Genomic DNA, 24,712 nt, shown 5'->3' on the forward strand with positions numbered 1-24,712 from the left:
GGCGTGGTGGTGGGTGCCTGCAGTCACAGCTACTAGGGAGGCTGAGGCAGGAGAATGGCGTGAACCCGGGAGGCAGAGCTGGCAGTGAGCTGAGATCACGCCACTGCACTCCAGCCTGGGCGACGGAGCGAGACTCCATCTCAAAAAAAAGAAAAAAAAAGTATTCTAAACCAAGTTTAGGAGCACAACCTTGGAGACCTGTAGTTATAGTTCACTAGTTTCATCTTAGACCCATTTCTATAGAAAAGGAACACAACTAATGTCCATTGAGTATCTACTATGATACAAAGTACATATGCTGTTTCATTTAAAACCCTTAATAACTGCATGAAGTATATATAACTATTTCCATTGTATAAGTAATAAAACAGATTAAGCAAGTTATCTCTGTACCCACAGCTACAAATGAAAGATCCAGAATTTGAAATCACATCTGTCTGATTCTACCACCCCACAATGTTTCCCAGAGCCACAGAATTTCCTCTTACCTATTTTTCGAAACCACTGAGCTTCATTAGCTCTTGACTCCAAACTTAAGGCTTCTTCACCAAAAGGCTGAGAAAGTATCACAAAGGCTGCATCAAACAGGAAAATTTGATACTGATGGTTTTATTTTATACTCTAGCAAAGTTGTTTAATCCTGCTTTAAGAACAGTCTCACAGAAGTTTGAATTTAGAAAGTTCTTTTTTCTGTATGTGTGTGGGGTGCATACCAAAAGTAATTAAAATGACAAAAAGCATTATCAAGTTCCAAGAAGTTGTTAACTCAAACTCTGGGGAACAAGCATGTCTTTGGAGAGATTTATAATTTTAATTAGTGCAATCATTCACCACCTGAGGTAGAAAGATATGATTTACATGTGAGGAAATAAAGAATAGAAACAATCGTTTAAAAGACTGAACTGGAGATTGAGAATTAGAAGAGTACCAATATGCTGGCATAATATTTACTGAGCCAGCAAGCTCAGGACAGAACCAGAATGTGCCATCACTATCAGAAGGCATTCTCTTTCTGAGAAATAAGAATGCCAACCAGCAAAGTTTTTCTCTTTTGAAAAGAAGTGGTCTGGTTTCTAAACCACTTTGCTATGTTTAACACACTGCTGACAGGTATTTGAGGTATAAAATTGAACTACTGCAATAAGCAGGATAGAATTTCTAAGATATGAACTTTTTGGTGTGTTTTGGACATAAGGAAAGAGGTACATGGACAGTAAAAATAGGAGATCTGTTAAAAGGGATGCCATGTAAAAAAGCACGTAGTCAGAAAAAAAAATGTGATACAACTAGGAGATTAGCTTGAATAAAGTGGACAGGGAAAAATTATTAGTAGATAAGGGAGATGGCACAGACTTGGGTGGGCAGCTTCAAAATAAGAGAATATGCAACCTGAATTTGATTCAGAGGGTATGAAAAAAACAGCAGAGTTCAGAGTATTTTTATTTGTCTTGATCCTTTTTCACCTGTTCAATTCTTAGATTAGGATCAAGTGGCTACGAGAAAAGAAAGGTAGAGGGACAGGGAGGGAGAGAAGGGAGGAAGGGAGAGAAGGAAAGGAAAGGAGGGAGGGAAGGGGGAAGGAGGGAAAGAAGGAAGGAAGGAAGGAAAGAAAGAAAGTAGGAAGGAAGAGAGGGAGGGAGGGAGGGATGGGAGGGAGGGAGGGAGGGATGGGAGGGAGGGAGGGAGGGATGGGAAGGAGGGAGGGAAGGAAGGGAAGGAGGGAAGGAAATGTCCTTAAAACAAATAGGAATTAAAACAGAACTGAAATCACATTTGGAGATGAATGCTAATGATGACACACTTTTCTCTGCTTGTGAATGAAGAAACCAAAATAGATTCCTGCGGCAAAGATTAATAAGGAGCATGAAGCTTAACTCAAACATAAGGTTAAAGTCGGTGTGCTTAGTGTACTTGGAGAATTCAACAGAGAATAGAGGCAAGATGAAGGACTGAACATAACCAGGGAGATATTTACCTCTATTCAGGCAAGTCAAAAGTTGATCCATTTCTTTCCTCCTAAAAATAAAGAAAAGAATATTTTCCAACTGTTCCAAATCTTTACCACAAAACATAACTAAAAAGGGACACTATTTGTGCCTGAGAATTGAACTAAGAAAATGCAAAATTGTGAAGTTTTTTGCTCAGGACTCCAATCTACCATTTCAACAATCTTCTTCCCCACTGTAGGATACAGTTACTCATTCCCAGTGCCCTCATATTTTTTCTCTCTTCTACTTCTTCATATACTCTCAGCAAAGGATTTCAATGACTGACAAGGTTTTATACTGTAGGGTCATAACACTTGAGAGCAGGTGGTGATCTCTGTGATTTATAAGCTTTTTTGAAGGGGGGAACTAGAACCCTTATTTCAAATAAAATTGTATAAAAGTCTAATATACAAGAAAAGATAAAAGATAAAAGTTGAGCTGCTGTGGTTGAACAAGGAGTGGGTGGAGGCTTGGAGCTTCACCTTCCTGGAAGTCCCTGATACAGTGCCACAAAATTTCCAGGGTTCTGAGGAATGCAGTTTAAAAAACAACTTATCTTGTACAGACACATCATTTTACAGATGAAGAAAATAGTAGACCCAGGTTTCTTGACCCCTCTGTCAAGCTTCTTTAAGCATATAAAGTTTAAAAGAGAACTTCCGGTTTCTAGCTGTGCATGTAAGGAGCTTGGAAGTTGCCAGTCTCTCCTAACAAGTAAAACGCTGAACACACTGAAAAATTAGTAACTCTTCTTGGACCTATAAGAGAGGAGAGGAAAAAGGGAAAACCACTGCCACAAAAATTGTAGACAGGCGAAGATAGGGAGTCATAGCTTACTAGAGCAGAGATTCAAAAGTGGAAACTACCATGGGGACCAATGCTGGAGTAGGAAAACCTGAAGCATAACTGACAAATCACTGGAGGCTCAGTATGGACAAGTCTGAATTAAAAGACTCAGGAGGACCCAGTCATAGGGGGGCCTCCACAGTTTTGTGAGTTTTGCCTCCAGGAGCTTGGTTAGCTACTCAGTGAATATTGGAACAAAATCTCTTTATGCATCTTGCAGGGGGCAGAGGAAACAAAACACTTTAAAACATGCCAGAGCACCCTGTCGTTAATAAGTCTTGCCCTCAAGAGAAACTGCTTAACCAAAGCCTGACCTTCTGGGGCATATCAGAGCCTAACTGATCTCGGAGAAGGGAAATACTCAAATTCAGTCCACTCTAGCCATCCTGTCCCACTTAATAGGTGAGAAAAAAACCTGAGAAGCACTTGTGAAGTTCACAGTCCAGAGGTATAGGCTTACTAAAAGACCAAGACCTAATCATAGGACTAAAGAATGCTTCCCAGCCAGGTGCAGTGGCTCATGCCTGTAATCCCAGCATTCTGGATGCCAAGGCAGGAGGATTGCTTGAATCCAGGAGTTTGAGACTAGTCTGGGCAACACAGTGAGACCACATTTCTGCAGAAATTTAAAAAGCAGACAGCTGTGGTTGCACATGCCTGCAGTTCCAGCTACTCTGGAGACTGAGGTGTGAGGATCACTTGGGCCTGGGTGGGGGTCAAGGCTATAGTGAGCCATGATCATGCCACTGCATTCCAGCCTGGGTGACAGAACGAGACACCATCTCAATAATAATAATAATAATGCTTCCCCTCTCCCCACAGTTCATCACCACATTACTAAAGGCCTATTTATAGTAGTTCCTTTTACCTGGTACATCATGTCCAGCTTTTAAGAAAAAATTAGAAGGCATACTAAAAGGCAGAAAATACAATTTGAAGACACAGAGCAAGGACTAGAACTAGACATAGCAGGAACGTTGGAATTATCAGACTGGGAATTTAGGACAACTATGATAATTGATCATGATTATGATAATTATTGTAAGGGCTCTAATGGATAAAGTGGACAGCATGCAAGGGCAGATCAGCAAAGTAATCAGAGAGATGGAAATCCTAAGAACCAAAAAGGAATGCTAGTGATCAAAAACACTGTAACAGAAACGAGAAAACCTTTGATGGGCTTATTAGTAGATTGAACAAAGCTGAGGAAAAAAAATCTCTGCGCTTGAGGGTATTTAAACAGAAGCCTCCCAAACTGAAAAGCAAAGAGAACAAAGACTGAAAAAAATAGAACAGAATATCCAAGGACTGTGAGACAACTACAAAAGGTGTAACATATGTGTAATGGGAATACCAGAAGGAGAAGAATAGGTAACGGAACAGAAGAAATACTTCAAATAATATGACTGAGAATTTCCCCAAGTTAATGTCATATATATCAAATCACAGATTCAGGAAGCTCAGAACATCAAACAGGACAAATGACAAAAAAATGACATCTAGGCATTTTATTTTCAAACAACAGAAAATAAAATATACAGACAAAATTCTGAAAAAAAAGCCTGAGGAAAAAATACCTTACCTAAAGGGGAACAAAGATAAGAATTACATTCCACTTCTGCTCAGAAACCACACAAACAAGAAGAGACTGAAGCAAATTATTTAAATGTTGAGAGAAAATCCCACTAACCTAGAATTTTGTACCTTGTGAAATTATGCTTCAAAAGTGAAGGAAAATAAAGACTCTCAGACACAGGGTGGAGCAAGATTATGGAACAGAAGGCCCATCCATCATCCTCCTCCACCGTAGGAACACCAAATTTAACCACTGTCTACATACAAAAAAGGACTCTCATAAGAACCAAAAATCAGGTGAGCACTCACAGTATCTGGTTCCAACTTCATATTGTTGAAAGAGGAACTGAAGAGAGTAGGAAAGACAGTCTTTAATCACCAATGCCACCCCTTCCCTATCCCCCAGCAGCTGCCTGGTGCAGAGAAATCTGCTCACTTGAGAAAGGGAGAGAGAGTGCAGAGATTATCAGACTTTGCACTGAACTCAGTGCTGCCCTGTCACAGCAGGAAGGAAAACTGGGCTAAACACAGCCAGCTCCCACTAACAGAGGGAGCATTTGGATCAGCTGTAGCAAGTGGGGAATCCCCCATCCCAGTCGTTGGAATCTGAATTCCAGCAAGCCTCGTCATCATGGGCTAAAGTGCTCTGGGGCTCTAAATAAACTTGAAAGACAGTCTAGGCCACAAGAACTGCAAGTCTTAGTGCTGAGCTGGGCTCAGAACCAATGGACTTGGGGGCACGCAACTTACTGAGCCACCAGCTGGGGTAGCTAAGGGGGTGCTTGTTTCACCCCTCCCCAACCCTGGGTAGCATAGCTTGTGGCTCCAAAGGAGACCTCTTCCTTCTGCTTGAAGAGAAGAGAGGGAAGAGTAGGGAAGACTTTGTCTTGCATCTTGGATATCAGATCATCCACAGTAGGATAGGGCATTGGGCAGAGGCATGAGACGCCCCCATTCCAGGCTCTAGCTCCTGGATGACATTTTGATACACACCCTGGGCCAGAAGAGAACCCATTGCCTTGAAGGGAAGGACCCAGTCCTGGAAGGATCCATCACCTGTTGACTGAAGAGCCCTTGGGCCATGAATAATCAGCAGTGATCCCAAGTAATACACTGTGAGCCTTGGGTGAAACTCTGAGATGTGCTGGCTTCAGGTGAGACCCACCACATTCCCAGCTCTGGCGGCTATGGTGAGAGACTCCTTCTGCTTGAGAAAAGCAGAGGGAAAAGTAAAGAGGACTTTGTCTTATGCCTTAGGTACCAGCTCAGCCACAGTAGGGTAGAGCACCAAGCGGGATCTCAGGATCCCCAATTCTAGGCCTTGGCTCTTGGGTGGTATTTCTGGACCTGCCCTGGGCCAGAGGGGAGCCCACTGCCCTGAAAGGTGAAATAAGGCCTGGCAGCATTTACCACAAGGTGACTGAAGAGTCCTTAGGCTTTAAGTGAACATCAGCGGTAGGCTGGCGGTACTCCCCATGGGCCTGTGGAAGTGGGAGGGAAGAGTGGGAAGGACTGTGTCTCAAGGTTTGACAGCCAGCTTAGCCACAGCAGAAGAGAACATCTGAGCTAGACTTCTAAGGTTTTTGACTGCTGTCCCTGGCTCCTGGGCAGCTTCTCTAGACTCACCTGGGGCCTGGGGGAACTTGCTGCCCTGAAGAGAACACAGGCCTAGCTGGTTTCACCACCTGCTGATTGCAGAGCCCTAAGGCCTTGAACCAACAACATAGATGGTAGTCAGGTAGTGGTTACAGTGGGCCTTGGGTGAGAACCAGGGCTGTGTTGGCTTCAAGTCTGACCCAGTGCAGTCCTAGTGGTAATGGCCATAGGGGTGCTTGTATCAACATACCCCCAATGCCAGACAGTTCAGGAGAGAGAGAGAGACAGAGAAAGAGAGAGAGAGAGAGAGACAGAGAGAGAGAGAGAGAGACAGAGAAAGAGAGAGAGAGAGAGACAGAGAAAGAGAGAGAGAGACAGACAGAGAGAGAGAGACAGAGAAAGAGAGAGAGAGAGACTCCGTTTGTTTGGGGGAAAGTAAGGGAAGAGAACAAGAGTTTCTGCTTGGTAATCTAGAGAATTCTTCTGGATCTTATTCAAGACCACCAAGGTAGTACCTCTATGAGTCTCCAAGAACTATAGCATTACTGGGCTTGTGGTGTCCCCTAATGCAGATACAGCTTAGATCACAGCACCCAAGTACTTTTAAATATCACAAAAGCCCTCCCAAGAAGGACAGGTACGAATAAGCCCAGAATGCAAAGACTACAATAATACTAATTATTAAATGCCCAGATACTGGTGGACACCCACAAGCATCAAGACCATCCAGGAAAACATGATGTCACCAAATGAACTAAATAAGACACCAGGGACCGGTTCTGGAGAAACAGAGGTATGTGACCATTCAGATAGAGAATTCAAAATAGCTGTTTTGAGGAAATTCAAATTCAAAATAACAGAGAAGAAATTCAGAACTCTATCAGAACTCTATGACATAAATTTAACAAAGAAATTGAAATAATTAAGAATCAAGCAGAAATTCTGGAGTTGAAAGATGCAATTGAAGAATATATCAGAGTTTCTAAATAGTAGAACTGATCAGGCAGAAGAAATAGTTAGCTCAAAGACACACTATTTGAAAATACACAGTGAAAGGAAAAAAGAAAAAAGAATTTAAAAATGATGCACAGCTACAAGATCTAGAAGACAGTTTGAAAAGAGCAAATGTAAGAGTTAATGGCCTTGAAGAAGAGGCAGAGAAAGTGACATGGGTAGAAAGTTTCTTAAAGGGATAATAACAGAAAACTAGAGAAATCTAGAGAAAGATATCAATATCCAAGTACAAGAAAGTTATAGAACACCAAGTAGATTTAACCCAAAGAAGACTACCTCAAGACATTTAATTACCAAACTCTCAAAGGTTCAGGATAAAGAAAGAATCCTAAAAGCAACAGAAAAGAAACAACATACAATGGCGTTGCAATATGCTTGGCAGCAAACTTTTCCATGGAAACCTTACAGCTGGGAGACAATGGCATGACGTATTCAAAGTGTTGAAGGAAAAAAACTTTTACCCTAGAATAGTATATCTGGCAAAAATAACCTTTAAACATGTAGGAGAAATAAAGGCTTTCCCAGACAAACAAAAGCTGAGGGATTTCGTCAATACCAGACCTGTCCTAAAAGAAATGTTAAAGGGAGTATTTTAATCAGAAATGAAAGGATGTTAATGAGCAAGAAAAAATCATCTGAAGGCACAAAACTCACTAGCAATATATAAATACACAGAAAAAAAACACAATGTTATAGCACTGTAAGTACAGTGTATAAACTACCCTTAAATAGAAAAGCTAAAAGATGAACCAACCAAAAATAATAAATATAACAACTTTTCAAGACATAGACAGTATAAGATATAAATAGAAACAATAAAAAGTTAAAAAGTGAGGGGAAGAAGTTAAACTGTAGAATTTGTATTATTTTTCTTTTGCTTGTTAGTAGTTAATTTGTTTATGCAAGCAGTGTTAAGTCATCAGATTAAAATAATGGGTTAAAAGATATTATTTGCAAGCCTCATGATAACCTCAAATAAAAAACATAAAACAGATACACACACAAAAAAAACAAAGAAGTTAAATCATACCACCAGAGAAAATCACCTTCACTAAAAGGAAGACAGGACAGAAGGAAAGAAGGAAGAGATAGTCAGTATATCAAAGAAATAATGTGCACTCCCATGTTTGTTGCAGCACTATTCACAATAGCCAAGATTCAGAAGCAACCCAAGTGTCCATCAACAGATGAATGGATAAAGGAAATGTGGTACATATACACAATGGAGGACTATTCAGCCATAGAAAATAATTGAGATCCTGTCATTTTCAACAACTGGGATGGAACTGGAGGTCATTATGTTAAATGACATAAGCTAGGCACAGAAAGACAAACTTCACATGTTCTCACTTATTTGTGGGAGCCAAAAATTAAAACAATTTAACTCTTGGAGATAGAGAGTAGAACGATGGTTACCAGAGGCTGGGAAGCGTTGTGGGGGGTAGAAGGAAGTGAGGATGGTTAATGGGTACAAAGAAATAGTTAGGAAGAATGTATAAGAGCTAGTATTTTCTAGCACAACTAGGTGACTATAGTAAAAAGTAATTCAATTGTACATTTAAAAATAACTAAAAGTGTATAATCAATAAATGAGGTGATGGATACCCCATGTACCCTGATGTGATTATTACACATTGTATGCTTGTATCAAAATATCACATGTAGCTGATAAATATATACATCTACTATGTACCTAGAAAAAATTAAAAATTAAATTAAAAGAAATAAAACCTCTCAGACAAAGAAAGTTGAAGGAATTTGTTGCCAGTAGATTTCCTTGTAAGAAATGTTAAAAGAAGTTATTTAGAGAGAAGGAAAACGATATAGGTCAGAAACTCAGATCTACATAAAGATAGGAAAAGCATCAAAAGAAGAATAAGTGAAGGTTTTATATATATATATATCATATATATCATTATATATACATATATATCATATATACATATATACATATATATGTATATACACATATATAATACATATATATACACATATATATACATTATATATATATAATGAGATACTACTCAGCCATAAAAGGAATGAAACTATGTCTTTTGCAGAAGCATGGATAGAACTGGAGGCCATTATCTTAAGTGAAATAACTCAGAAGCAGAAAGTCAAATGCCACATCTTCTCAAGTGTAAGTGGGAGCTAAATAATGTGTATACATGGACACAGAAAGGGATAAAATAGACATTGGAGACGTGGAAGGATGGGACGGATGGTGGAGGAAAATAATCCTGAAAGCTGAAATACCCATGATGCCTTGGGTCATATTGGAAAAACACTCTAATTGGGAGGGCAGTGCCCAGAAAAACTCCATAATAAAATGGAAGTGGTTTATACATGATCATGCTACCTGTGAATGCAAGGAGGACGTACTCATGAGCAGAGTCTCATTTCCCCTAGGACTGACTTTGGAAATGCATAAGGAGCTGCTGGATTCTATTGTCATTGGGACAGTGCCCTATAAACAGTTCTCAACTGATTGACAAAGAGCTGCTTAATTTATGCATGGCAGTTCCAAGGTGAACAAACAATATTCTGTTTGGAAGGCTATCATCTGATCAAAGAAGGTAAAAACAAATCACCTTAGCAGGCTGAACTGCATGCTGTTTTCCTAGCAGTGAAGGAAGAATTGAACAGTAGTAAAAGCCCCTATGTTTGGGTTTTGACTGACTCATTGGCAGTGGCCAGTGACCTGGCCATGTAGTCTTACAGAAGGGAAATGGAAAACTGGCCCATTAACAGGATGTTTGTATGGTGTATGACTCTATGGAAAATCACTATGGAAATCTGAGGGGTGCATTAATGTAGGACACGTTGATATCCATCAGAAGAATCCCCTTCCAGGTTTGGAAGGTGATGAGAATCAACAAGTGGATATCTCTGTGTGCTCCCTTGAGGCGGCCCCATGGGTCCATGACATTAGTGGGTATCTGGGGACTCAGCAACACAGAAATGGGTTGAACCTAGACATATTCCTCTTGTACCCTCTGAAGTTGAACCTGGACATATTCCTCTTGTAACCTCTGAAGCACAAAATGCCAATAACTGTTCTGTTTTCCAACAAAAGAGACAGAGACTTAAGATGGCTATGTGGCAGATTCCTCACGGGGAAGGCCCTGAACACAGCTAGCAAGTCAGACTGATGCTGATAGCCCCAGGGTGTGAGTTTCGACAGGAATAGACACTAACTCTGGATTGGCCTTTGCTTACGCAGTGGTAGATGCAAATGCTCAGAATGTAATAAAAGAACTGGAACAGAATATACTGCACCAATTTGGGCTGCTGAGTCACATTTTTTCAGACCAAGAAACACACTTTACAACCCATAATGTCCAACAATGGGCAGAGATATATCCTCCTCGGAATAATAGTTAGAAAGGGAAGTCGGAACAAGCAATTGAAACATCGGTTGTCTAAAATGGGGGCAGACATAGGGATGAAGGACTGGCTTACATGCCTTCACAAGCTCACACTCAATATGGGGGGTGGGGCTAAGGAAGTGTCCCCACTAGATAGACTCCTCTGTTTTTCTGCTGAGTCTGAGGAAGAGGAGTTGGGGAAGGATGCTAGTATGACTGCAATTCTTCCCAAGGGTGTAGGACACTGGCATGATGACAATATTTTTTTTTTCTTTCTTTCTTTCTTTCCTCCTCCTATCACCTCAACTTTATGTTTCCTACCTGATGAAACATGAGCAAGATCATGGCTGCAACTACAAGTGTTGGAAACAGGGCAGATTCCTAAGCAAGAAACCTAACTATATTTTTAAATCTTTATGTCAGAATTCCTAAGGGCCTCATGGGGGCAGGTTGTGTCTTTACCCTATCTAGCAAAATTGGGGTTAAGAGTAAATGCAGTTGTATTGCTTAATGGTCAAGATAGTCCACTAGTTCTGTATCTATATAACCCTACCTTATATAAATGGGAGTGGACTGAGGGAGAGGCATTTGCTAGATTAGTAGTGCTGCCTGTAATCTGGACCAGCACCTAATGTTCTTTCAAATGTGGGAAAGTTTGGTTATAAATAGAAAAAAGGAGGAATAGTAGATGAGAGTAAGAAATGAACAAATGGGTTATGTAGTAAGGGAAATCCAATATTACATCAGTACCTCAAAAGAGTCTCAAAGCAAAAGATGATATTGTCTCTTAGTTCAACTATACCAGATTCCTGAAAAGGTGAAGCCATATATTGTGGAGACCACTCCTGCTTTTGGAATCTGACCAAACAGAAGCCTGGAAACTTCAGTAGCCTTGCCCTGGGACCTGGGAGACAATTTCATGGTATAATGATGGACTGGACAAATTATTAATGACTGAATGGGACTCCAGTAATGTGCCAGTATCTTTTTTTTTTTTTTGAGATGGAGTCTCGCTCTGTCGCCCAGGCTGGAGTGCAGTGGCACAATCTCAGCTCACTGCAAGCTCTGCCTCCTGGGTTCATGCCATTCTCCTGCCTCAGCCTCCCAAGTAGCTGGGACTACAGGCGCCTGCCACCACACCCAGCTAATTTTTTGTATTTTTAGTAGAGATGGGGTTTCACTGTGTTAGCTAGGATGGTCTCAATCTCCTGACCTTGTGATCTGCCCGCCTCGGCCTCCCAAAGTGCTGGGATTACAGTCGTGAGCCACAGCACCCGGCCATGTGCCAGTACCTTTTAATTGTTATGATCCTTTTGTTATATTTGGGATCTGTGGTCAAACGCCAGGGATCTTTACACTGTGGTATTATACTGTGGTATAATTAGAAGTGTATTTGGTCTGAGGTTGCTGGCAAGGGTCCTAAAATCCTTGGGAGAAAAGAATGGGCCAAAGACCTTAGCAGAAACCTTACCAAAGAAGATATACGATGACAAACACACACATAAAAAGATGCTCCAAATCATACATCATCAAAAAATGCAAAATAAAACAATGAGTTACCACTGCATACCTATCAGAATGGTCAAAATCGCAAACACTGACAACACCAAATGCTGGTGAGGACACACAGCAACAGAGACTCTTATTCATTGCTGGCAGGAAGGAATGCAAAAGGGTACAGCCACTTTGGAAGACAGTCTACCGGTTTCTCACAAACCAAACATACATAGTCTTACCATATGACCCAGCAATCATACTCCTTGGTATTAATATTTACCAAAGGAGCGAAAAAGTTACCTGCACATGAATGTTTACAGAAACTTTATTCATAATTGCCAAAACTTGGAAGAAATCAAGATGCCCTTCAGTGGGTGAATGGATAAATAAAATGTGATACGTTCATACAATACAATATCATTCAGTGCTATCAGGACACAAAAATACATGGAGGAACCTTAAATGTATATTACTAAGTGAAAGAAGCCAATGTGAAAAGGCTACATATTGTATGATTCCAAGTGCATGACATTCTGGAAAAGACAAAACTATGGAGACAGTAAGGGGTTGATGAAGGAGGAATGAATAGGTGGAGCACAGAGAATTTTTAGGGCAGTGAAAATACTCTGTATGATATTGTAATGATACATACATGCCATTATACCTTTGTCCAAACCCATAGAATGTACAACATCAAGAGTGAACCCTAATATAAATTATGGACTTCAAGTGATTATGATATGTCAATTTAGCTTCATCAATTGTAATAACTGTGCCACTCTGGTGGGGAATGGAGGAGGCTATGCATGTGGTGGGGAGAGGGGATATATGGGAATCTCTGTGCCTTCCTGTTAGCTTTTCTGTGAACCTAAAATTTAACTAAAAAAATAAAATATTAGGGTCAGGCACGGTGGCTCACACCTGTAATCCCAGCACTTTGGGAGGCCGAGGTGGGAGGATCATGAGGTCAGGAGTTTGAGACTAGCCTGGCCAACATAGTGAAACCCCGTCTCTACTAAAAATACAAAAATTAGCCAGGTGTGGTGGCGGATGCCTGTAGTCCCAGCTACTCAGGAGGCTGAGGCAGAAGAATCACTTGAAAGCAGTGAGCCGAGATCACACCACTGCACTCCAGCCTGGGCGAAAGAGCGAAACTCCATCTCAAAATAAAAAATAAATAAATAAATAAATAAAAATAAAATATTAAACTTAAAAAATAAAGTGAAATAAAAACTTAAAGCAAACAAAGGAATGAATATGGAAGTACTGGTAAACTCAACTAAGGAAGTTTACAGGAAGAAGGGTAAAGACTGGCCTTATCAGTAGAGGTTTAACATATAAAGACTGTGGTCAGGAAAAGTAGCAGATTTTTCAGGGATAAATCTTAGAAGTCTGGTTTATATAAAGTAACTTCTTACAGTAAATTTTATTAATTTGAATTTCAGCCAAGCTAAAGTTGATTTCTTCACTATTTAATTCAGTGACTCCATATCAAATAATCTAGGAAGGGTCCATTAATAAAAATATACAGTACAAATAAGAATGAAGACATACAAAGGAATGTATAATCTATTTAAGAGAAAAACTGCTTTTAAAAAATTTAGCATATGAGTTGTTAGTACTCAGGTAGATACTGCTCATTTATAACCACAGGAATTTTGGAACAGAAAAGGCCTATAAAAATTATCCAGTCCAGCTTTTAAAATTTTACAGATGAGGAAAATAAAGCTTAGAGAAGTTAAAGAAGTTGCCATTGCCTACAGTAAACCAAAAGTTATTGACATAGCTGAACCTACAGTTCAATTCTCTTGAGCCCTCTCATTGAATTAGGCGCTTAAATTCTTTTTTTACAAGTTAGTCTAATCCATTTGTTAAATCAGGTTCTAAACTCTACCTGAAAACATTGCTAGAGGATGTTCTCTATCACTACATTTACTTGAAAACAATGAAGGTATATTTTAAAAAGTGTTTTGTAATTTCTCATTAATTCAAACAGGATTCCCTCCCTTACCCCATTTCCCAATTGGTTTTAATGTGTGTGGTTTGACTGTATGCCACAATTATGAGAAATATGAAGCACCTTTAAGTCCAGTGCTGGAAATATTATAAATAACTAATATTCAGTCATTTAAATAAATTGAGTGGCAATTATGTGTCAGATACTGCCCTAGGTTTCAGTGATACAAAGATAAATACAAATATAGTCCTAACCCTCAAGGCACCCTTACAATCTAGTAGCTATCATGGTTTAGTCCTTTTTTAAAAAATCTTCTTATTGTTGAAAACTTCAAAGATGTCCAAATGTTAACAGACAAGCATAATGAATCCTCATGTACCTATCACACAGCTTCAATAATTATTAACTCATCATCAATCTTATCTCCTTGATACCTCCACCCACTTCTTCCTCTCCCATATTATTTTGAAGCAAATTCCAGACATCACATTATTTCATCCATACATATTTCAAGATGTGTCTGTAAGAGATAAGCAATCTTTTAAAAAACCAACCACACTACAATTATCACGTCTAAAAGTTAATAATTTCTTAGTATCAGCAAATATTTGGTCGTTATTCAAAATTCCAATTGCTTCATCTTTTGTTTTGTTTAAGTTTGTTTGAATTCCCTTCTAATGGATTTATGAAGCCTATAAAGAAAAGGCAAAACTTGTAATATGCAATTGGGTAAAATTTGCATTATGAAAATGACAGTTATAAGTCATCTGTCCTATGTTACCTCAGTTGAAGATATTTCCAAAAGAATTTGTTTGAAAAAATATATTGCCTCCAGCTGCAAAAGTGAAGTAGAGGGAACTATTACAGAGTTCTTGTCTAAGCAGAGAATGCAGATGGGTGATATTTCTCTGAAAGTTATCCCTAATCAACACCCTGAGTAGAGTTTTCTTTCAAATAATCAGGAGGTAGTGAGGTTTGTGAACGAAAAATTGGTGACCAAAGTCTTCAACGAATTGTTAAGTTTTAATATCTTATCCCAAAGATATTGTGCACAGAAATATATTTGAATACTCTCAGCTGACCTGATACAGAATCATAACCAACAAGCCATCCAGGTTATATGTTCTGTGGGAAAGTAAGAGATATGTCTATATTTGAGTCATCTGTTAAGAAAGGGAGAACAGATGCAATATCATAATTCTATCATAGATAACATTATTGAGGGCTTATTAAGTTCCTGACACTTCTAAATGTTTCACATGTATTAACTTATACTCTCGTTTCTCTGCAGATCACATGTCTTTTGCCTTTTAGATGTTTTAACTCATTGAGTCATCACAGCAACCCAATGATGTAGGTATTATTATTCTTCCCACTTTACAGATGGGGAGACTGAAGCCAAGAGACGTTAAGAAACTTGCTCAAGGTTACACATCTGGTAAGTAGCAGAGCCAGGATATGAACCCAGGAAGACTGGCCCTAAAACCTGTATTGATCTTACCCACTACACTAAGTATCTCTTAATATACGATTTATATTGTAAGTTACTATAATTTGTCTAATGGGGAATACATCATTTTTGTTGAAATAACTCACTTATCTTCAGATTCTGGCATTTCAGCAATTTTTGGAAGAAGAAGACGAAGCAAACACCTGTATGACAAAGTAATATGGAAAGTGATTCTTAGGTTAGGAGGAAACGTGTGAATGAATACATACCAAGTTACTAACCTTGATTACTCTGGGAGGGAGAAGTGAGAAAAGAGAGGGTAAAGGGGAGATTAATCTTATTTTATTTATATATATATTTTATTGTTTTAACAGTTGCAATGAAAACATACCAATTTTATAATTTTGAGAGAGGAATTTAATAAAAGAATTTTAAAACAAAAGCGTTGCTTATAACAAATTCTTAAATGGTTCCACAGTTTATATCATTGCTCAAAAACACCTGCTAGAACATCAGGTATGGTAAATCAGTCTTTATATTTTTCTTTCTGTAGAGGAACTGGAACTGGCCTTTGAGTCTCAAACTGGGATCACTATTCTTTGAAGGGATCTGGCAGCATAATGACAAACTGACAAAATAAGGTAGTTGGTAAAGTTTTAAAACCTAAAAAGCTTTTAAAAATACTATCTGTCCTGAATGATTTTTAAATATTTACCTTACTGAAGGGATGCAAGTATCTCAAGACTCCTCTGACTCTTTTATTTATGTGACTCCATTTCCCTTTGGAAATGTGGCCTCAAGTGTAATTGACCAACAGGAGAACTACTCTAGAATCCTGCTGGTTTCTCATTTCTCACTGTGGCATTTTCTCAGTCATACCGTTAAGTATTTATCAAGTCCCAACCTCACCCTCCTCTGCTTCGCTATTTTATGTAAAAGTTTCCTTGATCTCAATAGCACCATTTTGGCAAAGTTTATTGACTAAGAGCAAGATGAGCAGAGGAAATACTTTCTCTTCCACAGGATGTAGGTTACTTACTTTACAGCTGTAAGAACTTGTTCCTGGTCTTCTGAATGTTGAGCTAAATATTCCAAAGCTTTTCCTGCCACAATTTGTTGTCCATTCTAAAAAGAACAAATATAATATGTTAAATTACATCTCAAAGTGATACTGCAAAATATTATCTATATTCCTGTTCATTAAAGATAAGACAAATATCTAAACATACTCATTTTGTATTCTCAGAAACGCTACTGCAAGATGGTAGAATGAAGATACAACTCACTGACAAAAACAGAACACATTTGCATTAGCCCCAGAAACCCAATCCTCCCTATTCACAAACACTCAAAGCCTTGCCAATACTACCCTTAGTCCACTAGGACTAATCTTATTGTGCTCTTTATCCCCCACTTATTAGCAGTAAACAAAAGAACCCCAGATTGTCAGGTGACCCTCATTTCCAGCACTCTATTCCCAGAAGTCTGCATATATCCCCTCTTCTGTCCTCTTTTTCTATCTCTCCCCGACTCCTCCAACCCTTCCACTATGCTCTCTGAAATTCAGTCCACTCTCAGCAAAATCTCCTCTACCAGCAACCTCTTCCCTAAAAGTTTCCTCCACATTCTTGCTCTAATGGAAATCTAGGTTTCTGCCAAGGATGCTGCTTCCACCGAAGCCCTCTTAAGTGATGGCTGTTTTTGCTCTCACTACCTTACCCATAGGCCTGGAGATGGAGTAGGTGTCTTTCTTGCTCTTCATTGCCATTTTAAAATTATTCTCCCATTCTATTCCCTAAAATCCTCAACTTTGAATTTCCTATAACCAGACTATATCACCCACTGCTCTTCATTGTTGTTGTGGCCTACTAGCTCCCAGGTCATTTCTTCTCATTTTTTGGTGACTTACTTATTGCTCAGTTATATTTTCCAAAAACTGCTCCTGTCTTAATTTTTGGCATTTTCTTTTTCTTTTTCTTTTTTAAGATGGATTCTTGCTCTTGTCACCTAGGCTGGAGCAACCTCTGCTTCCTGGGTTCAAGTGATTCTCCTGCCTCAGCCTCCTGAGTAGCTGGGATTATAAGAGCCCACCACTATGCCTGGCTAATTTTTGTAGTTTTTTTAGTGACGGGGTTTCACCATGTTGGCCAGGCTGGTCTCCAACTCCTGACCTCAGGTGATCCACCCGCCTCGGCCTCCCAAAGTGCTGGGATTACAGGTGTGAGCCACTGCGTGTGGCATATTTTCGGCATTTTCAATATATAGGTAGAGGATCCTCCCAATATTCTAGTTTCCTGGTTCCTGAAATTTTACTCTGACAATTACCTTAGCCGTTCACTCCCACAGTCATTCACTAGACTCTGTCATTACTAACAATTGCAATCATTTCATACTCTCAGTCAGGGCTAGGAGTAGGGTGGGACAGGTGAGGTGAGTGAAGCACCTAGGGTGAAAAATTTAAGGAGGCTCTCAGTGTTGTACAAGTACCAAGCCTTTACTTGTACTACCCAGAGAATAAGTTCCTCCTTAAGTTTTGTGCCCTAGGTGTCTCCCTCCTTCCCCCTAGTTCTCCACCCCAGCTCTTACTTTCACATATTCTACTTTCTGTCTACCGCCTCTTACCTTTCCAACTTGATACCTCTATTACCCTGACTCCAGCAATCCTTCAACTGCAGTAAGACCCCCAACCCACTGATGCTACCAGTTTTTCACTGTCCCTTATCCCCTTGATGTTCTACCGCATCCCCAGTTTAAATTCCATGGAGACTAATTATAACCACTCCCTTGTTCCTTGATTTTCCTGCCCTTCTTTTGCTTTATTGTATTCATCTGGCAAAACCTCAACTCTGATTAAGTCCAACTTTCTACTGATTTTGGTGCTTACATCCATTCAGCTGAATGTGGCCAGAAAAAAATACATACAACTACTTGTTTTATTTTAAAACTTCATCAAATGGCCTTAGTGCTACTGGCAAGCATATCACACTTCCGTAGTCATTCACTTTCTTACTTTTCTGGATGAATAGTTAATACCTTATTCCTTCTTCTCAACTCCCTAATACCTCCTCTCCTGAGCTCATAATTTGAGCCTGAGAATGGTTGAGGAGAAAAGAGGAACTAGCAAAGGAGAAAGAAAGAGTGACTCATGAGGTAGGATAAAAATAAGGATAATGTGGTGTCCTGGAAGCCAACTGTGTTTCAAGGAGGAAAGAGTGATCAACTGCATTGAATGTTGCTGATAGGTCAAATACAATGAGGACTGAGAATTAACCACTGCAATTTACGATAAAGAGGTCATTGGTGACCTTGACGAAAGCAGTTTTGTTAGAGTGGTGGGGCAAAAGCCTGATTGGAGTAAGCTCAAGAGAGAATTGGAGACAGTAAATATAGACAAATCTTTAGAGGAGTTTAACCACAAAGGGAAGAAGAGAAATTGGGGAGTAGTTGGTGAGAGAAGGAAGGTCAAGAGGTTTTCTTACTTTTTGTTTGTTTGATATGGGATAAATGAGCATGTTCATATGCTGATGGGAATAAACCAGTAAGGGAATAAAAGGTTGACAAAGTGAGTGAGAAAAAGGCAAGAGGTGATAGAAACAAGTGTGTAAGTTTAGAGACTGGCTTTAGGAAGGAACATGATAGCTCATCTATGTGGCAGTTGAGAAGGCAGACTGTGTGGTGTGATTCCTGGTGTGTGAGTAGAGGTGGTAGTAGGAATCTGTGGAAGTTCTCTTCCTGACTGCTTCACTTTTCAGAACCTAGAATATCCACATTTTCTCTTGGGAGGTGGGGGAATGAATTTTGTAAAGGGATTTAAAGATAAGGTAGCTTATTTTAAAAGAAGAGAAAGAAATGTTTTGCCTGCTTAATACCCCACTCTCACTACCCTTGTCTAGACTCTCATTATTTTAAAACTGGATTATTATCACAGTCTCCCATTCTGTCCTACATATAATTTCTCCCCATTCATTTCCCCATGCACAACCCAAATTATTTTCCTAAAGCACTACTTTTACATAAATTACCATCAATATGTTCTTATTGTTTAGAGAATAAAATGTATATATAATCTTGTCACAGCTATTTCTTCTACTTTATCTCATACTCCTCCCCTATAGCATCAACATAATAATAAAAGTCATGGCCGGTGCAGTGGCTCATGCCTGTAATCCCAGCACTTTGGGAGGCTGAGGTAGACAGATCACTTAAGGCCAGGAGTTCCAGACCAGCTTGGCCAACATGGTGAAACCCCGCCTCTACTAAAAATACAAAAATTAGTCAGGTGTGGCTGGTGCACACCTGTAATCCCAGCTACTTGGGAGGCTGAGGCACAAGAATCACTTGAACCTGAGAGGCAGAGGTTACAGTGAGCTGAGATTATGCCACTGCACTCCAGCCTGGGTGACAGAGCGAGACTTTGTCAAAAAAAAAAAAGCCACTATTACATCAGGCAAAACATCTGGAATGGTGGAAACATAAGCCCTCCATCACTTTAACCAAACACTGTGTCTCTCAAGCCAATCACATTCCTTTCTCCATGTCTTGTTTATACCATCTCTTCCTTTAAAAAGCATTCTTACTTATGTAAATGCTACCCTTTCCAAAGCCCAACTTAAGGTTTCCTTCCACTGTAGAGACTTCCCAAATCAATTCTGGTTCTCAGTGCTCTCTTCCTACTCTGAATTTTGGTAATTTTTAACACATACATTAGCGATTTGGTCTTTATTCTATATACTTACATAGAATTCTATATTCTGTAGACTTATTTTCCTAATGCAGAGCTTGTCTGTTCAAATTGACTTGTGAGGTCCTGGAGGAACATATTTCTAGCATCTAGCCCAATATCTTGCCCAAAGTAGTTGCTAAATACAGTTTGAATGATATGTATTTTGATGTCAGTGAGTAGGGTAATATAACTCCTGAAGGAAGAAAAGTATTTGGCAGATGAAGATATGGAATGTATTTGTGCAGAATGGGGAAGAAGATGAAAGAGAGGAAACCCAAAGGCAATTATCTTTTTAAAGGAAGGTTTATAAGTGTACATTTGATGTAGAAAGCCGAAGAGAGCTACTGGAAGAAATATGGAACTGTAGTTCTGATCAGGAAGATGGTTTTCCTATTTAAAGTAGTTTTAAAAAGAAGATAAACTTAATAGTTTATAAAGCACATTTTCAGCCATCTTAATCAATTTTCGTAACAATCCTGGAGGTAGGTATTATCTTTATTTTGCAGAGGATGAAATTAAGATTTGAAGAAGTTAAGCACATATTAAATGGCAAAGCCAGTATTCAAACCTAGTCTAAGAGCTCCACAGATGCTACTATGCTTTTCTTAATTCAATATATTAACAAAACCAGAATTCTGTAAGTAACAAACAGGGGTACAATTATTTATTACTTCTAAACTAACACTATTTTGTGGTTATGAACTCAAAGGATCTCCAGAAATTTAAACCATTTTGTTCAAATTGATGAGAAAGATAAGTTTCTATATAGATAGCTATTTATTGACATAGTATGGCATTTTGAATTTGGAGTTTCTTTTAAAAATTAATGTTTTGCTATGTTTTTTTGTTGTTGTTTTGAGCACAACTCTGTTACCTCACTGTTTCATTTACTTTAGTCTGCATTATAGTGAAAGGAGAAGAAATAAAGCAGTTCTGCAACCAAGTTTGGCATGAAAATATGAGGCAAAACAAACAGTAAAGGTCTCTTCTGTGTCTAACTGATAATGATTCTATTAATTGTCTTTCAAAAAGGAAAAGGGATAAAAATCTAGTAGATGAATACATATGAATTACCTCTAGAGCAAACTGGGCAGCTAAACTTAGAAGCATGGTAGATGAACCTCTCTCTGCAATTAGATCATTATCTTCTGACTCTTCATCTGTTAATATATTCTCTAAAGTAATTATTGCCTGCAAAGCTGAAAAACAAGAAAAAAATTCAAAAATGATATACTCTAATCAAAGAAATTACAATCTATGGTTAATTATGCCACAATGAATTTGGAACTTATTTTAAGAACATTTTTAAAATATTAGTATTCATAAAGTAATGTGAGTTGCTAAGCTTTCAAGGAGGATTTGAACACCAGAAAAATGCCCAACTGAGCAATTGCACTTCTGTGAATTTATCTTACGGGTATATTTGCAAAAGTAAACAAATACATATAAGGATGTTCATCCAGCATTGTTTGTAAGAGTAAAATATGGGCCAGGCGTGGTAGCTCACGCATGTAATCCCAGCACTCTGGGAGGCGGAGGAGGGTGGATCGTGAGGTCAGGAGATCCAGACCATCCTGGCTAACACGGTGAAACCCCGTCTCTACTAAAAATACAAAAAATTAGCCAAGTGCAGTTGTGGATGTCTGTAGTCCCAGCTACTCGGGAGGCTGAGGCAGGAGAATGGCGTGAACCCGGGAGGCAGAGCTTACAGTGAGCTGAGATCGCGCCATTGCACTCTAGCCTGGGCGACAGAGCAAAACTCTGTCTCAAAAAAAAAAAAAGAGTAAAATATGAAATCAGCCTAAATTCCATCATAATGAATGGGCAAAACACGCTTTGGTACATCCATAATTTGAAATACAACATAGAATAAAATAAAAAGTTGAGTAGCTGTGTGTTATATTCCATTATATTCTTAAAGGTGGAATATGACAAGTTAAGTATTTGTACTATAGACTTTAAGCAACAAATAAATATTCATTCAAACTAACAAGCAAAAAGGGAGATAAATGTAATCATAAAAATTCAATTAATCCAAAATAAAGCAGAAAAAAGGAAAAACGGCTGAATACTGGGGTGGAGCCAAGATGGCTGAATAGGAGCAGCTCTGGTCTACAGCTCCCAGCATGAGCGACACAGAAAATGGGTGATTTCTGCATTTCCGTTTGAGGTACCGGGTTCATCTCACTAGGGAGTGCCAAACAGTGGGTGCAGGACAGTTGGTGCAGCGCACTGTGTGAGAGCTGAAGCAGGGTGAGGCATTCCCTCACTCAGGAAGTGCAAGGGGTCAGGGAGGTCCCTTTCCTAGTCAAAGAAATGGGTAACAGACGGCACCTGGAAAATCGGGTCAGTCTCACCCTAATACTGTGCTTTTCCAATGGGCTTGGAAAATGGCACACCAGGAGATTGTGTCCCGCACCTGGCTCGGAGGGTCCTATGCCCACGGAGTCTCGCTGATTGCTAGCACAGCAGTCTGAGATCAAACTGCAAAGCAGCAGCGAGGCTGGGGGAAGGGCGCCCGCCATTGCCCAGGCTTGCTTAGGTAAACAAGGAAGCCAGGAAGCTCGAACTGGGTGGAGCCCACCACAGCTTAAGGAGGCCTGCCTGCCTCTGTAGGCTCCACCTCTGGGGGCAGGGCACAGAAAAACAAAAAGTCAGCAGGAACCTCTGCAGACTTAAATGTCCCTGTCTGACAGCTTTGTAGAAAGTAGTGGTTCTCTCAGCCTGCAGCTGGAGATCTGAGAATGGACAGACTGCCTCCTAAAGTGGGTCCCTGACCCCTGAGCAGCCTAACTGGGAGGCACCCCCCAGTAGGGACAGACTGACACCTCACTCGGCCGGGTACTCCTCTGAGACAAAACTATCAGACAGCTGAATTTGTGGTCTCACGAAAATCCACTGTTCTGCAGCCACCACTGCTGACACCCAGCCAAACAGGGTCTGGAGTGGACCTCTAGCAAACTCCAACAGACCTGCAGCTGAGGGTCCTGTCTGGTAGAAGGAAAACTAACAAACAGAAAGGACATCCACACCAAAAACCCATCTGTACATCACCATCATCAAAGACCAAAAGTAGATAAAACCACAAAGATGGGGAAAAAACAGAGCAGAAAAACTGGAAACTCTAAAAAACAGAGCACCTCTCCTCTTCCAAAGGAATGCAGTTCCTCACCAGCAATGGAACAAAGCTCAACAGAGAATGACTTTGACGAGTTGAGAGAAGAAGGCTTCAGACGATCAAACTACTCTGAGCTATGGGAGGAAATTCAAAACAATAGCAAAGAAGTTAAAAACTTTGAAAAAAAATTAGACGAATGGATAACTAGAATAACCAATGAAGAGAAGGGCTTAAAGGAGCTGATGGAGCTGAAAGCCAAGTTTTGAGAACCACGCGAAGATTGCAGAAGCCTTGGGAGCCAATGCGATCAACTGGAAGAAAGGGTATCAGTGATGGAAGATGAAATGAATGAAATGAAGCGAGAAGGGAAGTTTAGAGAAAAAAGAATAAAAAGAAACAAACAAAGCCTCCAAGAAATTTGGGACTATGTGAAAAGACCAAACCTACGTCTGATTGGTGTACCTGAAAATGACGGGGAGAATGGAAGCAAGTTGGAAAACACTCTACAAGATATTTTTCAGGAGAACTTCCCCAATCTAGCAAGGCAGGCCAACATTCAGATTCAGGAAATACAGAGAACGCCACAAAGATACTCCTCGAGAAGAGCAACTCCAAGACACATAATTGTCAGATTCACCAAAGTTGAAATGAAGGAAAAAATGTTAAGTACGGCCAGAGAGAAAGGTCAGGTTGCCCACAAAGGGAAGCCCATCAGACTAACAGCTGATCTCTCGGCAGAAACTCTACAAGCCAGAAGAGAGTGGGGGCCGATATTCAACATTCTTAAACAAAAGAATTTTCAACCCAGAATTTCATATCCAGCCAAACTAAGCATCATAAATGAAGGAGAAATAAAATACTTTACAAAAAAGCAAATGCTGAGAGATTTTGTCACCACCAGGCCTGCCCTAAAAGAGCTCCTGAAGGAAGCACTAAACATGGAAAGGAGCAACTGGTACTAGCCACAGCAAAAACATGCCAAATTGTAAAGACCATCAAGGCTAGGAAGAAACTGCATCAACTAACGAGCAAAATAACCAACTAACATCATAATGACAGGATCAAATACACACATAACAATATTAACTTTAAATGTAAATGGGCTAAATGCTCCAATTAAAAGACACAGACTGGCAAACTGGATAAGGAGTCAAGACCCATCAGTGTGCTGTATTCAGGAAACCCATCTCACGTGCAGAGACACACATAGACTCAAAATAAAGGGATAGAGGAAGATCTATCAAGCAAATGGAAAACAAAAAAAGGCAGGGGTTGCAATCCTAGTCTCTGATAAAATAGACTTTAAACCAACAAAGATCAAAAGAGACAAAGAAGGCCATTACATAATGGTAAAGAGATCAATTCAACAAGAAGAGCTAACTATCCTAAATATATATGCACCCAACACAGGAGCACCCAGATTCATAAAGCAAGTCCTGAGTGACCTAAAAAGGGACTTAAACTCCCACACAATAATAATGGGGGATTTTAACACCCCACTGTCAAGGTTAGACAGATCAACGAGACAGAAAGTTAACAAGGATATCCAGGAATTGAACTCAGCTCTGCACAAAGTG

The 24,712-nt window shown here is 39.6% G+C and overlaps 1 protein-coding gene across 2 annotated transcripts in view; it reads right to left on the reverse strand.

Moving 5' to 3' along the window:
- The window catches only part of TEX11 (testis expressed 11), a 399,429-nt gene that overhangs the window by 79,405 nt on the left and 295,312 nt on the right, over window positions 1-24,712 (reverse strand). For both annotated transcript variants that reach the window (XM_055266828.1, XM_055266827.2), the window contains 5 exons: window positions 21,092-21,216; window positions 16,334-16,419; window positions 15,441-15,497; window positions 1,976-2,016; window positions 489-575 (listed from right to left, as the gene is read on the reverse strand). In XM_055266828.1, coding sequence (XP_055122803.1) covers window positions 489-575; window positions 1,976-2,016; window positions 15,441-15,497; window positions 16,334-16,419; window positions 21,092-21,216 — 396 coding nt within the window. The remainder of the gene's footprint in view (window positions 1-488; window positions 576-1,975; window positions 2,017-15,440; window positions 15,498-16,333; window positions 16,420-21,091; window positions 21,217-24,712) is intronic.

The sequence above is a fragment of the Symphalangus syndactylus genome, chromosome X (genome assembly GCF_028878055.3).
Source record: "Symphalangus syndactylus isolate Jambi chromosome X, NHGRI_mSymSyn1-v2.1_pri, whole genome shotgun sequence".
Classification (NCBI taxonomy): domain Eukaryota; kingdom Metazoa; phylum Chordata; class Mammalia; order Primates; family Hylobatidae; genus Symphalangus; species Symphalangus syndactylus.